General features: G+C 43.2%; 1 protein-coding gene across 1 annotated transcript in view; it reads right to left on the minus strand.

Annotated features, from left to right (window-relative positions):
* Positions 1-239: 239 nt before the first annotated feature.
* The window catches only part of nox5 (NADPH oxidase, EF-hand calcium binding domain 5), a 54071-nt gene continuing 37210 nt past the window's right edge, over positions 240-17100 (minus strand). The window contains exons 16-19 of the mRNA XM_068018360.1: positions 16252-16336; positions 10810-10909; positions 6019-6185; positions 240-374 (exon numbers count right to left, since the gene is read on the minus strand). Of these exons, the coding sequence (XP_067874461.1) occupies positions 240-374; positions 6019-6185; positions 10810-10909; positions 16252-16336 (487 nt within the window). The remainder of the gene's footprint in view (positions 375-6018; positions 6186-10809; positions 10910-16251; positions 16337-17100) is intronic.

A 17100-nucleotide genomic window follows, 5' to 3' on the forward strand; every position in this document is an offset into this window, starting at 1 on the left:
ATTAATCAACCTCATAAAGAGGAAGATTGAATACAGGTTTTGTTACTTTTCTTCATTCCTGTGCCTCGGATATTTCTGTACCAGATCGGTACGGCCAAACTCGAGTTACTCAATCAAATTTCCATTGCCCACCAGCTGAATCATCTCCATTGTGGTGGATAGTGGGGGTTCCAGTGTGTCTATGCAACCTGTACATTGTACCAGAGGGAAACCCCATTTGATCCACAATTATTACCACATCACTGGAAGTTTTCTTTGTAGAACTTGAAGCTGAAATGCTCACACTGAGTCTTGATTGTTTTAGCCAGGACTGGGGAACCACAAAAGAAAACATGGACCTTTCCCTTCCTTTCTTCGGCAACTTTTTGAAAAACCTGAAAGTTAATAACAAAATGTTATCAGCGTGTATTGGGATTTGTTATTTTGCCACTTATGACCATAAATTTACTGCAGCCTTGGCTTGTAAAGATATCAGTCTGATCGTGAATGGATATTTTTTCCATATCCTAGGGATTCTCTGTCATATTCTGCTTCTAAAATGGCTCTTTCCCAATTTGCTCTGCTCATCTCCTGTTGGACTAATGTTGCTCAGTGGCAGCACTCTCACCTCTGAGTCTGAAGGTTGTGGATTTAAGTCCCCCTCCAGACACTTCAGCATAAAATCTAGGCTGATACTTCAGTGGTATACTGAGGGGGTGCTGCACTATCAGAAGTGCCATCTTTTGAAGGAGACATTAGGCCGAGGTTATGTCTGGTCTCAAAAGTGGGTGTAAGAGATCGCAAGGCACTATTTGGAAGAAGAGCAGGGCAGTTTTTCCAGTGTCCTGACCAACATTTATCCCTCAACCAACTCAGCACCTAAAAAACAGATGATTTGGTGATATAACTCTTTGCAGTTGGTGGAAAGTGCTATGACCAAATTAGCTGCCTTTTTCCTACATTAAAACAGTAACCACACTTAGGATGGCCAGAGATCTTGAAAGGCGCTATATATATGCAAGTTTTTCTTTTTTTAGGGACTCTCAGTACCTCACGTGATCAGTCTTTACATGTGTGACTAGATAGTGAACTATTTGACCACAGAGTATCAAAGCCAAGTCTAATTCTATCCTCCCACTATGTCCACGTTATGCAGTAACAGCCATTGGACTGAAATCAGGAGAATCCCAGCTGATTCATCAACAATTCTATTGTTACTCTATCGTGCGACTATCAAAAAAGAAAGATTTGCATTTATATAGCGCCTTTCACAACCACAGGACGTTTCAAAGTGCTTTACGGCCCATGAAGCACCTTTGAAGTGTAGTCACTGTTGTCATGTAGGAAACCTGGCAGTCAGTTTGCGCACAGCAAGCTCCCACAAATAGCAAAATGTCAATGACCAGATAATCTGTTTTTTGTGTTGTTAGTTGAAGAATAAATATTGATTATGACACTGGGGAGAACTCCCTGTTCTTCTTCAAAATAACCCTGTGGGATCTTATACATCCACTTGAGCAGGCAGATGGGGCATTGGGTTAAGGTCATATCTGAAAGACAGCACTTCCTACAATACAGCACACCCTCAGTTCTGCATTAGAGAGTCAGCTTTGATTTTTGTGCTCATGGCCTGGGATGAGATTTGAATCCACAACCTTCTAAGTCAGAGGTAAGAGTGTTACCAACTGAGCCACAGCTGAAACAAAGATGGCAGCCACCGAGATGGTAGAAGTTTGTACTAGATGGACCTTGGTCTTTTTAATACAGCAACTAGGAATATAAGTTCAGGAGTAGGCCATTCAGCCCTTCGAACCTATTCCGCCATTCAATTAGATAATAGCTGATCTTAACTGCATTTAGCAGCCTTGGTTCCATAACCCTTAGTACTCTTGCCCAAGAAAAATCTAATTATTGCAGTTTTGTAACTTTCAGTTGATCCCCAACCTCAATGGCATTTTAGGGGAGAGAGGTCCAAATTTCCACTACCCTTTGTGTGAAGAAGTGCTTCGTAGCATTACCCCTGAATGGCCAAGCTCTAATTTTAAGGTTATGCCCCCTTGTTCTGGACACCCCCACCAGAGGAAATAGTTTCTGTCTACCCAATCAACTCCTTTCATCATTTTGAACACCTCAATTAGATCACACCTTAGTCTTCTATACACAAGTGAATACAAGTTCACGTTCCTATGATTTTTTTTCAGTCTCTAGTTCAGTGGTGCTGTGGCCATTGTAACATCCGCACCTACAGCCCTAATCCCCCAACAGCATTGACTGGAGATAAAACTCAGACTTTCCTCGTCCACATGGCTCATTTCCCCACTGAGCAGCTCATTTCATAACTAGTCCACAGTGTGTTGGCGTGCCATCACGTTGCCATGGCCTGCTTGGAGTTCCTATTTCAGGGGCATCTGATCTGTGCCTTTCCAGTACTGATTTACGTACCCTGAGCTGCTGCCAAATTTGCACCACGCACCCAGGTATGGGAAGGAGACCTCAGGAAGTGAGTACATAAATCAGGTGCCACTTGAAACTAGCATCTACTGGAAAAACACAAACACTTTCACAATGAACAGTGCGAGCAAGCAGTGTTTTTAGTGCAGGGGCTCCACTAGTATCCAGCCCCATAAAAATGGTTGAAAAATGTGCTTAAAAAGTTAAGCATGTGCTTGCAGCATCTGTTCCCCTTTCCTTTATTGTTATGTTTCCTCTTTAACTATGAATGGTTCCTTTGATGGGACATAAGGAACCAAGGAACAGACGACAGCACAGCAGTGGAGCGCAGGTCATGAGCAAGGACGCAGGGTTAAAAGTGTGTGGAATGCAATTTCTCAAAACATTAGCAAACATCTTGGAATCCCATGTAATAAAAGTAGAATTTGACTTGATTCAGTGCCTAGAAACCAATGGGCCTCATTGTAAATGGACAGCAACACGGAATCCAATTCCCAAAACATGTGTAAGAGTTCTAAACAAAAATGGAACTCGACTTTTCAGGAACTGTGGCTGTGATTATTGGACTCAGAAGATACAGAAAGAGATGAGGTAGGAAGGATAGACAGTAAAAGGAAGCTGAGATGGACCTTTTCTATGTTTGGGCTGGTTAGATTGTAGTGACATATCAATCAACATTAATATCACAAATGCATTGAAAGGGAAGCTAGGTAAGTGCATGATGGAGAAAGGAATAGAAAAATATGCTAATTGGGGTTGAGATGAAATAGGGTGGGAGGAGGTTCATGTGGAGCATAAACACCAGCATAGACCAGTTGGGCTGAATGGCCTGTTACTGTGCTGTAAATTCTGTATAACATAGTGCTGAGAGGTGAGAATGCAGCAGCAAAGGCTCAATTTGAGCCAACAGTTGGATCTACTCCATACCTATTCCTGAATTTAAATGCAACTCTAGATTGACTGTGCAGTGCATTGGGAAAGGCTCAGTTCATTAAAGACCCTTGTTTGAAGTTAAAATTTTTGATTTCTTTAACCCAAATGGACTGAAAATCTAATCAGTTCATCCTCAGTCCCACAGGAAGTGAGTTTAGCCATCAATTGTTTCACTAGTGATGCAGGAAACCTCCAAATGTGAATTACTACAAATAAAGCACTCAGACAAATGCCACAAACTCCCCTGCGGGAGGTTAATAAAGGCAAGGTTACTGCTGCTTGTGTTGAACGACTGTGGGTTTTACAACATATTATTAAAATACCTCTTAATGCAACTTTTTCTTTGCAATGCATTAGTGATTGTTACTGTAAAACATGTATCATTAGATTAAATTGCTGTCTAGGCTTTGATACGCATTTCACACCCACATAATTACTGACTGAAATCGATAGTATAGAGAAAAGATAGGAAGAATAAAAATCAATGATTTACAGCTCCAACAAGAGAGCAATCAATGTGTCACTCTGTCACAATCTAAAAGCTCTTTTTACAGTTGTTATGTAATTTAAGAAGCTGCGTAAAGTGTCTGTGCTATAAATTATTTTTAATGTCTATTCAACATGTTGCTTTTTGAATACAAAAAGGCTGGCACTCACACTATAAGTAACAATTAACAGCGTATAAAATTAAATTTGTATTCCCTTCTTGTCTTTTCCTTTCTTCCTGCCACTTGATTTTGCTCTTCTGCAATGAAGGGTTAAGGGTTACAAGTTGTGCATGTAATAGGGCAAGACATGCATGCATGTGCCCCAATTATCTCAACTCCCCAACATCAATATTCAGCTCTTAAAGGCAGCCGAGAAGTAAGGGCCCACCACAGAGATTTGTGGTGAGTTAGTCAGCTTATCCCAATTATATCACATCTTGTCTCCCGAGACAGCCCTCTCTTTGGAGGCTGAACTATGAGGTAAATGAGATGGAGCACACGCCTGCAGCAACTGGGAAAAAACACCTTTCAAGCTGATTTTGATACTTGCCCTTGGATGCAAGACGCTGCAAGTAGCAAAGGTTACCGCTGGGACGACTGGTCACTCACACTGCAGTTAGTCTGAAAACCTCCCTCTCCTCCTTTAAGACCCTCCTTAAAGCCTACCTCTTTGACCAAGCTTTCGGTCACCTGTCTTACTATCTTATGTGGCTCAATGTCAAATTTTGTTTGATGATGCCCTTCTGAAGCGTTTTGCTCTGTTGAAGGTGCTATATATATGCAAGTTGTTGTTGTTGTTGAATAGGCCACCTCCTGACACTGGGAAACATTCAGTGGGAGAATGGCACCCTTCTAAATATATTCTTAAAGCAAATGCACCTGTGCAAATCTTTCAGCTGAACTATTGTTCAGGTGTTATTGCTGATGTCTGAATCTGCCTTGCAGTATTAACAGGTATGAAGTTTAATACTTTGGTAGCCTCATCTTCCTAAAGAACCGATTCCACTATATAAAAGAGGGTAGGAATCTCAAACTGACTTGAACCCGTGTCCTTGTGGGCTATAATATCATTACCATTACTGCAGTAGAGTAGGCAGGGCAAAGCCATGAGCCTAGACCAATATCAAATCAAAAGATTGCAGAATTGGGACCAAATCAGTGAAATAGGGCATCAATCCACCTTATTAGATGCTCTGCTGCTCAATGTCACTCATCATATCTTATAGGGGCCTCCTCAAATTTTCTCACTCTTGCAGGAACAGAATCATTGAAATGGTGGGGGTGGGGGGGGGGTGCGGAATTCTCAAGAGGAAGTATGAGTGGAGAGGGCAGTAAGGTGCTTAACAGGAAAACAAGATATTGTTATACACCTCAAATGTTCTTCAGACAATGCAAAGAAGTGTTAAAGGAATTGGAGAAACAAAGGATGTTTCAATAGCTAAGGCAGTGGGAGGGGACAAGGAAGAGATGAGAAGGTGGTTTGAAAGTCTGTAGGCCAAATATGAAATTAAATGGGATAGTTTACTGGACTGCAAAGAGAGAAGAAAAGCAGGACAACACAAAGGGTGCAGACTTCTGCACCAATTATACTGTGTTCTGAAGGAAGGTCGCCAACCCAAGAATTAGCCCACCTTTCCTTTCCCTGGATGCCATCTGATCCAATCCATGTTGTTAGCACTGCCTTTGCAGAAGACAAAGGAGAAGAGGTGAAAAGAGGGCATGAAATTAAAGTGGCAAGCGACAGGGAGCTCAGGGTCACATTGGCAGACAGAAGTAATGTGTGTTTGGTCTCCCAAGTGCAAAGGGAATGCATTGTGAACAGTGACTGTAGAGTACTAGATTAGAAAAGTGCAACTTACTATTTCACACAGATAGAGGTGTAGGAGGTGGTAAATGGACAGATGGTGCATCTCCTTTGCTTACAGGTGATGGACTGCTCTCCATGAGCCCATTCCTTCCATGTCACCCTCTTCCATCACCTCACCTCCAGCTGCCCTTTCCTTGGCACCTCCCTACTTTAGGGGCAAATTAAGTCAATTTTAGCAGCTGATGTCTTGCTGCAGCTGAGATTAGTGAACGGATCACAAACCTACAGCTTGCTGCCTCACAGGAGAAGTGTTCTGCAGTTTCATTTACTTTGCTCCCCTCTGTAGATTTAAACAGTTACCTTGCTCCAGTCCGGCCGACCTGGTTGTGTTCTGGTTCGCAGGCCTGTAATGGAATCACGATTCTCCTTCTTAGCCAGCAGGTCCAGAGCCATCTGTAGACCTAAAGCCTTCATGTCATTTTTACTGAGAGCAGAGGTCATGTACATGTGCATTTCCAAGAATCTACCTGTACATTGGGAGCCAGAAATGACAAACAAACAATTCTGGTGTTTGATTATGAATATTAGGGGTAGAATAAAACAACCGTCTAATTATTTTTGTGTGATGAGATGTTGTGCTGATCAAAGTAAGGGATATGTCAGGTAATGGAATATTTCCCATGTCTTACACACATTGACAATTTTGTTCATAGTCACATCAAGTTTGACAGATTCATCAACACCATCTCACATTCGAAGATCTCAGAGCAAGGAGGGATAAGCAGTAAATTCAGTCTTTCCAATGCCAATCATATCCTGAGCACCAATAAATAAATATGCACTTTACTTTTGAAAGACCTTCCTCATAACACCTTTAATTCTTTTCTGTTCTTATCAATGTGCAGGCTGCCGATATATAAAGAACATGCATATTTACATTTCATATCCATAGGATGTTCAAAACACTTCAAAGTAATTTAAGTATTTTTGAAGCGCTGTCACTGTTGTAACGTAGCCAAGCAGAGCAGTCACTTTATGCACAGCAAGATCCCACAAAGAGCAATGAGATAAATGAGCACGTAATCTGTTTTCTGCTGTTCAATAATGTGAGATAAATATTGGCCAGGACACTGGGAGACCTTCCCTGCGCTTATTCAAATAGTGCCTCGGGTCCTTTTACACCCACCTGAGAGGGCAGATGTCACTTTGGCTTAATGCATCCTCCAAATGCCAGCACCTGCAACAGTGTAGCACCCCTTCAGTACTACATTAAAGAGTCAGCCTACATTACATACTCAAATATCTGGAATGGGATTTGAATTCCCAATGCTGTAACTCAGAGGTTAAGAGCTCTACCCCTGAGCCAGGGCTAACACCTACTAATGCAGAGAATATTTCTCCATATTTTGCACCCATTATTAGCATCAAACACTTCCTTATCAGGTATCTCACAAGATAACAGTAGAGTAAAATTACCTCTACTCTAGCCTAACAATGGGCTGCATGTTAAGAGCCCACTGCCGAGAGCAGTGGCGGGTGAAAAAATATGGCGGTCCGCACGCCGTAGAGCCGCCACGATCTCCCATGTGAAGGCTCATTTAAATAGCCAGGGCTGCCTGCCACCCAGTCATGTGGATGGGGCGGGCTTGTCCGACACCAGCAATGCTGTCAGCTGCCTGTCCGCAAGCACTGGAGCCATTTTTAAAGGACAGCCAGCCCTGTCGGCAAATTTAAATTTTAAAGACACCAACCACCACCACCACCCCCCCCCACTCCGCCGCAATGTACCAAATAAAATTATAACACCCCTTTCCCACCCCAATAACAATTACATTAAGAATTTGCCGTTTACCCCCACTAAAAACTTACCTTTGAAATCTGACCTCCCCATCCCACACTGTACAAAGTTTAAAGTTCACCCCTTCCCACCATCCCCTACACTCATTACATTGATTTAACCCTGTTTCCCACCCCCCACCCCGCACTAAAAATCTTTACTTCACCCCCTCCCCACCAGTGACATGCCTGCTTTCCCCAGACAGGGAAGTGAAGGCGCGGGATTGCCGGCCGCCCACTGAAGATTCCGGCAGGCCTGGAAGACTGAAGGTAAGTTTATGTTAATGTATTCATTTTATTGATTTAAATATGTAGATGCAGGTTCCGTTGCCCAGTGGAAGGGGGGGGGGGGGGGTGCCACCATGGAGCCTCACTGCCACCCGGAGGATCGGGCCGGGCCCTCCCAGCGTCGAGCTCTGTGGCGGGCCTCTGCCAGGACAATCTTCCAGCCCTCCCTGCCACAGAGCTCAACGTGGAGGCCCCAGTAAAATCCAGCCCAATATGTCATAACCCTGAAGAAAACCCGTAGTGTGCTATTTCCATGACCGCACACCAATCTTTGAGTGAGATTGCAGTATGTTCATAATATGGGCTCATGACCCCATTATGACCCACTTTAAACTGTTCTAAACTTATTTTAATGAGGAGATTCGGGACAGAGATAACCTTGATCTCATTGGTCTGGACGTGTTTAAAATCCTTGTAACAAAAAACATTACAGAACAACTTGTTAACGGTCAGTGCCAACTTGGCTCAGTAACACAGCTCGTGCTCCTAAATTAGAAGGGCTCCAAGGCTTCAGCACATAATGTAGGCTGACACTTTCCTGCAGTACTGAGAATGTACTGCCTTTCAGATAGTGTGTTAAATCGAGGCCTGCCAGTCTACTCTGGTAGATATAAAAGATCCCACAACATTATTCAAGAAAAAGCAGGACAGTTCGTCCAATCTCCTTGCCATCATTCATCCCTCAACCACCCAAAGCAGATTAACTGGTCATTTATCTCAATGATCTCTGTGGGACCTTACTTGTATTTGGCTATACCACAGTGAATACTCTTCAAAAGTAATTTATCGGCTATGAAGAGCTTTGAGTTGCTGTGAGAATGTGAGAGGTGCCTATACATGAAAGTTATTCTTCTTTTCTTAAACTATACTGCCCCATTCCCTTTTTAAAGACCTTAGGGTGGAAAATGTAACCTGTGAAGCTTGCATGCGCACATTTAGTGTGCCTTAAAGGCCTGCTCGGGTCTGCAAAAAAAAAACCTGACTTGAACCCAACAGAACCACATCCGACCCGAGCCTGACCCGGCCCCAGTCCTTCCATTTTTTCCCGCACCCGACGCGACCATCAGTTAACTTACCTTCCGTCTTTCACTTTGTTGCTGATCTGCACAAGCTTAAAATAACTGTAACAAAACCACCTTTCCAGTCCAAAAATTAAATTAACATTGGAGCCACTTACCTGTGATAGAGCGTGTCCGACCTGACCCAGCCCGACCTGACCCGAATGCCGGACCCGGAAGTTCAACCCGACCCGAGCCGAACCCGACACGTGTTGTTGGGTCCCGTCGGGTTCAGGTCGGGTAGCTGGCCTTTAGTCTGCCTGTATTACATTCCTGTGTGCATTATTTCCACATAAGCGTTAATGTTGGTGTAAAAGTACTGCACGCAAGAATGTGTCAAGCATTCATTTGTGAACTTTGCTGATTGGAATTTCTACCCTCTTCTTTTAGTTTTGCATCGAAGATGGATTATGCATTTGTTTACAATCAAAGCACTGGGGACTAAAGGCCTGCTCGGGTAGAAAATTGAAACCCGACCCCGATCCGACCACAGCCAACCCGAACCCGACCCGGGCCCGAGTCCTTTAATTTTTTTTTCGTGCCTGACCCGACCCGACCCGACACGAATCTCCTTCGTCTGTTTTGGCAGCAGGCTATTCCTGCAGATGGAGTTGCGGGGAATCATGGATAAGCTTGATCCCGTGACTTCCCGGAAGCAGTGTCCAGCCCAACCCGACCCGAGCCCAAATGCTGGACTCGGAATATAGACCCAGCCCGAGCCAAACCCGACACATGTAGTCGGGTCTAGTCAGGTTTGGGTTGGGTAGCCAGGCTTTACTGGGGATGATCACCAACAGCGAAATTGCTATTCTAATGAGCTGAATGCTAGCTCTCAGATAGGGCAGTTTAGAGTCAACCACATTGTTGTGGGTTTGGAGTCACATGTAGGCCAGACCAGGTAAGGACAGCAGATTTCCTTCCCTAAAGGACATTAGTGAACCAGATGGGTTTTTACGACAATCGGCTAGTTCATGGTCGCCATTACTGAAACCAGCTTTCCATTCCAGATTTTTATTAATTAGTTGAATTTAAATTCCACCAGCTGCCATGGTGGGATTTGAACCCATTTCCCCAGGGCATTTCACTGGGTCTCTCGATTACTAGTCCAGTGACATTACCACTATGTCACTGTCTCCCTGGCTCATCGTGTCTGCGTCGGCCGATAAAGAGCTATTCAGCCTACTTCCACTTTCCGGAGTCTTTTATTTTATTTTATTAGGTAATTCACAATCTTAGCTGTTCCCATCACCTGCGATGCACTTGCTTTCACCACCGTGGTATACAGTTCAAAATACTCTCTCCAGACAAAATCCAGAAGTGGAAGGATAAAATCTATAATTGTACTGCCAGGTGTGTTTCACTGTTCGAGTGAGAATAACAGGAACATTTCTCATCCCCATGTTTACACTTTAATTAAATCCTAGTGACAATAGTACTGAACACTACTGGCCTGTGCATTGGCATTCAACAGAGGCTCCGTCTGCCCTCTCAGGTTGGAGTAAAAAAATCCCAAGGCACACGATCAAAGAAGAGCAGGGAAGTACACCCCAGTGTCCTGACTGAAATTTATCCTTCAGCATCATTAAAACAGATTAGTTTGTCATCATCACATTTCTGTTTGTGGGAGCTTGCTGTGCACAATTGGCTGCCACGCTTCCTACTTTACAACAGTGACACTACTTCAAAAGTATTTAATTGATTGGAAAGCACTTTGGGACATCCGGAAGTCATGAAAGGTGCTATATAAATGCAAGTCTTTTCTTCTTTCCTTATTTGTAACTCAGGTACATTGTAGAAGTATGTACACTCTCAGTGATTTAAATCTTACCTGGGATCTAGGATCACATCATGTGATAATAATTAAAACGAGGATATGCTAATTTACTGTTGTTAGATGTGATTTTGGTATTTGGAGTAGAATAAGAGGATGAATCTACTGTTGACACTTCTTCAGTTGATGACAGCCTACCTTGAGGCTCCTCGTCTGCCTGGTCCATCTCTAGTTTAGTCAGGAGGCTAACAAACCATTCAAATGACTTCTGGTCCCTGTTGATCCAGATAAAGTCAACCTGCAACCACAAACCATCGTCTTTAATCTCTTAAAGAACAACTAATTACAATGCATAAACCATATCTGGCTGAAAATCGCATCCATGTAACAGCCAGCGCAAAGGGTCATTAGAACAAAGAGCATAAGATATAGGAGCAGGAGTAGACCATATGACCCCTCAAGCCTGCTCCACCATTCAATGTGATCATGGCTGATCTTCTGTCTCAACTCCACTTTTCCATCCGCTCCCCATAATCCCTGAGGGATCAAAAATCTATCGATCTCGGTCTTAAATATACTCAACAAGAGAGCATCCACAACCCTCTGGGGTAGAGAATTCCTAAGATTCACAACCCTCTGAGTGAAGAAATTTTTCCTCATCTCAGTCCGAAATGATCAACCCCATAGCCTGAGGCTGTGCCCCTATTTCTCTGCTGGTTCCACCAATCACCTGCCAGTAAACTCCGGTGAAAATTCCTGGTGTATGTTCTTAAATCTGATCTGTAAATCAAAGGGGAGGGAGCAAACTTGGGCTGGCAGTGATCCACAGTGTGACTGTGGAGCCAGGAAGAACACTCCTGCTATACTGGACCCACATCAAAGCAAGTAGAAACTGGAAAACATGCATGTTCTTCAATCACTAGTAGTCCCTTTAAGAACCATTGGTTAGGCTGTCATAGATTCAAAGAACCGCAGAGGAGCATGCTAGGCATACGTTCTGTCCAGTTTTAGTTTTGGGGTCCTGAAGGAGACATTACACCCCTGGTTACTATACTCAAGCATTTAATGCTCAATACAACCAGGTGCCCAAATCCAAAATGGCAACCGCTGAACTTCAGATGTAAATCGGACAGTGGAAATCCAGCTTCAATTTTGGCAACGGGCGAAATTGGGTTGGGTTTTTTCACCCATTGATCCCAAAGAGGGAATAATAATTGAAACTTGCTGCTTTTAATTGCCAACTAGTAGCTGGACACAAAATGCAATCAATCAGAGCCGGCAGGAAGGAGAAAAATAATTACGCACAAGCGAAATGAATTACTGTACGAAATAGTTTGTTAGTGAAAGTGGCTGAGAATTTTCCTGGCCAGCAAGAAAGAGCATGTTTCATGTCCTGGCAGCTGCAGCTTTGGGAAGGGCACATCTTGCTTAGCTGGAAAGAAACTCTAAATTTACATAGACCATAAAGCACAGAAACAGGCAATTTGGCCCAACCAGTCCATACAGGCATTTATGTTCCCATTGTTATGACTCGGTGAGCAAGAGGTCTAAAGTTCCCTTTCAGCCTTCACCTGGTCTTACTGCAACAGGGTTTAATTTTAAACACACTGTGTTTTTAGCTCCCCCTTGATGAATCCTTGTTCACCACTTTCCAATTATAAGGCAAAGAAACCAGCACAAACAAGTTTTCTTAGGTTTAGAGAAAAGAAAAAGAAAAAATTTATTAAACTTAAACTCTAATTTGGTTGATGCCTACGGATACATGACTCGCCCACGCTAGCATGCATAGGTGATACACGCATGCAAATAGAGACAGAAAAGAGCAGAAGAAAAATAAAGTGGAAAAGTTTGAGGTAATATCTGAAGAGTTTTTGTTATGGTTCTTCGAGCTCACTGTAGAGTCCTTGATAGTAGTTAGATCTTGCTTTTCGTTGGGGCCCAGTATTCTTCTTAAATCCTGTTCGCTGTAGGAGTCTTTTCTCCCATGGGGTTCATGTGTCTTCAATGGATTCAGAGGCTTGTGAGAAAGAGATGGGAGCAGACAGGAGAGAGATCTTCTCAGTCCAGGAGCAAACAGTCTTTCTGAGTTCAAACTCTCTGTGGCCAGTTCAAAAGAAAACCCTGGAACAGCCAGTTAGTTATGTGGCCAGCTGGTCTAACCAGTCCTGGCCCTTATGGATTGTATCCTCCTTATCAAGGAAGAAATAGCAGGGCATCTCGATAGAAATTGTCCTGTTGGGCAGACACAGCATGGGTTCATGAAGGGTAGGTCATGCTTGACAAATCTTTTGGAATTCTATGATGACATTATGAGCAAGGTGGACAATGGGAACCCAGTGGATGTGGTGATTTCCAAAAGGCCTTCGACAAGGTGCCGCACAAGAGGCTGCTGCATAAGATAAGGATGCATGGCGTCAGGGGTAAAGTATTAGCATGGATAGAGGATTGGTTGGCTAACAGGAAGCAGAGGGTGGGGATAAAGGAGTGCTATTCTGGTTGGCAATCAGTCACTAGTGGTGTGCCTCAGGGATCGGTGTTGGGACCGCAATTATTTACAATTTATTTAGATGATTTGGAGTTGGGGACCACGTGTAGGGTGTCAAAGTTTGCAGATGACACTAAGATGAGTGGCAGAGCAAAGTGTGCAGATGACTGTGAAACTTTGCAGAGGAACATAGATACATTGAGTGAGTGGGCAAAGGTCTGGCAGATGGAATACAATGCTAATAAATGTGAAGTCATTCATTTCGGTAGGAGTAACAGGAAAAAGGATTATTACTTGAATGGTAAAAAGTTGCAGCATGCTGCTATGCAGAGGGACCTGGGTGTCCTTGTGCATGAATCGCAGAAGGTTGGTCTGCAGGTACAGCAAGTAATTAGGAAGGCAAATGGAATTTTGTCCTTCATTGCTAAAGGGATTGAGTTTAAAAGCAGAGAGGTTATGTTGCAGCTGTATAAGGTACCGGTGAGGCCACACATGGAGTACTGTGTGCAGTTTTGGTCTCCTTACTTGAGAAAGGATATACTGGCACTGGAGAGGGTGCAGAGGAGGTTCACTAGGTTGATTCCGGAGTTGAAGGGGTTGGCTTATGAGGAGAGATTGAGTAGATTGGGATTATATTCATTGGAGTTCAGAAGAATGAGGGGGGATCTTATAGAAACATATAAAATCATGAAGGGAATAGATAAGATACAAGTAGAGAGGATGTTTCCACTGGCAGGTGAAGCTAGAACAAGAGGGCATAGCCTCAAGATTAGAGGGAGCAGATTTAGGACTGAATTAAGAAGGAACTTCTTCACCCAGAGGGTTGTTAATCTATGGAATTCCTTGCCCAGTGAAGTAGTTGACGCTTCTTCAGTAAACGTCTTTAAAGCTAAGGTAGATATCTTTTTGAACAATAAAGGAATTAAGGGATACGGTGGGAGCGCGGGTAAGTGGATCTGAGTCCACGGAAAGATCAGCCATGATCTTATTGAATGGCGGAGCAGGCTCGAGGGGTCGGACGGCCTACTCCTGCTCCTAGTTCTTATGATCTTATGATCTTAGCAGGCCCTGGAATGCGCTTCCTCACTTTTGATGTCTGTCAGTATGTAAATGTTATTTTCCAGCCATGGCTGATCTGTTTAACAAATCATTTCCTCGCTCCATCAGTAGTTAAATATCACTGTTCATGACAAAATTGATGTGCCTCATTCTTGGCAGGTGGGAGCCTAGCATGATACCATCCCACTTCATCTCACTCCATCAGCATAATCCTCTATTCCCTTCCCTTCCCTTATCTCGCCTCCCCTTCGATGCTATTCACCTCAACCATTCCCTGTAGTAGCAAGTTCCACACTCTAACCACTCTCTGGATGAAGACATTTCTTCCAAATTCCTGATTTGTTACCTTAGTGACTATCTTATATTGATGGCCTCTAGATTTTCTCTTCTTGCTGTTTTATATAATTTTTAACCCACTTGATTTACACTGCGATCAGACAATATATCCAATCAATATGGCCAAAAACATTGGCTAATTTGAAATTTTTTAAATATGCACAAGAAGTTCAGAAATGGAGACACAAACACTTTACTGAGGGGTAAATTTAATTTGCTCAGGCTTATCTATAATTTTACCAGCAACCTGTTTACATTAAAATGCATGGGGCTTAGTTTTTCACTGGTTGTCCTGTTTCAGCATGTTTCTTCAATGGGTGGATGAATAACTAAACACTGTAATGGGAATTATCCATCTGCTCAATGAAAAGTTCATGTTGGAACAGTGCAGCCACTGTAAAACAGTGGAGCAGATTACAACAAAATCACGCCCTGCTATAATAAAAGCAAAATACTGCGGATGCTGGAAATCTGAAATAAAAACAAGAAATTCTGGAAATACTCAGCAGGTCTGGCAGCATCTGCGGAGAGAGAAGCAGAGTTAACGTTTTGGGTCAATGACCCTTCTTCGGAACTCAACGCAGACCTGCTGAGTATTTCCAGCATTTCTTGTTTTTATTTCACGCTTTGCTACGTTGCCCTTTCTATAGTTGGGTAGCTTGCCAAGCAGCTCTTTAGGTGGGATAGCAGAATGTGACCAACCTCTGGAGCTTCAAGGAAGGTGGGAAGAAAATTGACTTTTTTATTTTAAAAATGAACCAAAGGTGTTTATCTCAGGGACCCTTATTGCCTTGAAGCTGATGCCAATCTAATTATTGATTTCATGCAGTCCACTTGTTCCTCACACAAACAGAGGCAAACGCAGCCTGCTCACTGAATAGGTAACTGTATTACCCTGACAATCCTGTGTTGTAATAGACTGGTACCACCATCATTGCCTTCTGTATTGCAAAAAAGTTTAAACAATGAGTATCTCACATTGACCAGACCAAGGCAGTTTTTTCATTTGGAATGCACAATTCAAGCTATAAGTACATCAAAACTGTTTTTAACCCTCCCACATCCCGATGAGAATGGGCATGTGAGGGGTTAAAATAGGGGAAAGAATACTTACCTCTCTTTTTGTGCCACATTTTAACTACCTGCTAGATTAACTCCTGGTTCTCAGGAGGTTGTGAGGTGATCAGAAGAGGCAGACAAGGGGCTCATAAATATTCAAATGTCAGGGTTGGATGAGTTAATTCAACTTCCGATAGGATTTTAACCACCAGGCCGCAGGAATCACGTGTGATGCTGACTGTGCAAAGTAAGGCTGATGCCAAATGGATCCAGGGACAGAGGAGGCCTGGCATGAGTACTCTTCCTGGTCCCACAGGGAAAGCATGGACCTCCCCTGCCCTGGCCTTCTATCCTTCCTCCTGCCTTCTAACACACCACCTCCTCACTCTCTATGGCTTAGTCTAACTTAGTCCCAGGGACCGTTCCCTCAGTTCCTCAGCTGCGGTACGGTTGCCAACTCTGGTTGTACGTATTTCTGGAGATTTCATCACATGACCTCCCAGCTCCAATTAGTTTCCAACTAATAAATAAAAGTGTTCAAAGAAAATAAAAAACACACCATTTTTTTAATGTTCCCATGATTTTTCTCCCTTGGTTGGTCACAGCAGTGTCCTGGTAATTAATGTTTAATTCCTGGAGACTCCTGGACAACCCTGAAGGGTGGGCAACACTAGGTGGTGGCCTCTCACAAGTCCATTTACCTTTCTCAAACTCATCTCATTATCCTTGACATTTTCACACCAGGAGTAGCTACAGTTAGGACAATTCTGCTTTCTCATGCGATACCTGTGATAATTAAGAAGTACAAAATTACTACAATGAAAAGATGGCTGGTGGCCATTTTTATAACTAAATTCTTTCAGGGTATGTGTGCTTATTTACAGACGAAACACTACAAGATAACTCTCCATGGGATGAATCTTATGATCCAATGAATCATAGAATATAGAATTGTTTCAGTGCAGAAGGAGGCTTTGCAGCCCATCATGTCTATGTCTGCTCTCTGCAAAAGCAAATCACCTAGTCCCATTCCCCAGCCTTTTCCCCATAGTCCAACAATTTTTTTCTCTTCAGGTGCTTATTCAATTCCCTTTTGGGAGCTACAATTGAATCTGCCTCCACCAGACTCACAGGCAGTGTATTCCAGATCCTAACCACTCTCTGCGTAAAAAGCTTTTTTCCTTATGTCAGTGTTGCTTCTTTACCCAATGACCTTAAATGGTTCTTGGCCCTTCTGTCAATGGGAACAATTTCTCCCCATCTACGCTGAACCCCTCTATCAAATCTCCTCTCAACCTTCTCTTCTCGAAGGAGAACAACCCCAGCTTCTCCAATCTATCCTCGTAATTGAAGTCTCTCATCCTTGGAACTATTCTTGTCAACATTTCCTGTGCACTCTCTAAAGCCTTCGCATCCTTCCTAAAGTGTGGTGACCATAATTCGGCACAATACTCTAGTTGAGGCCGAATCAGAGGTTTATAACCGGGCATCATAATGCCCTTGATTTTGTCCTCTATGCCTCTATTTATTTAGCCAAATGCTCTGAAAGC

This window comes from Heterodontus francisci, chromosome 38, assembly GCF_036365525.1.
Source record: "Heterodontus francisci isolate sHetFra1 chromosome 38, sHetFra1.hap1, whole genome shotgun sequence".
In the NCBI taxonomy this organism is placed as follows: domain Eukaryota; kingdom Metazoa; phylum Chordata; class Chondrichthyes; order Heterodontiformes; family Heterodontidae; genus Heterodontus; species Heterodontus francisci.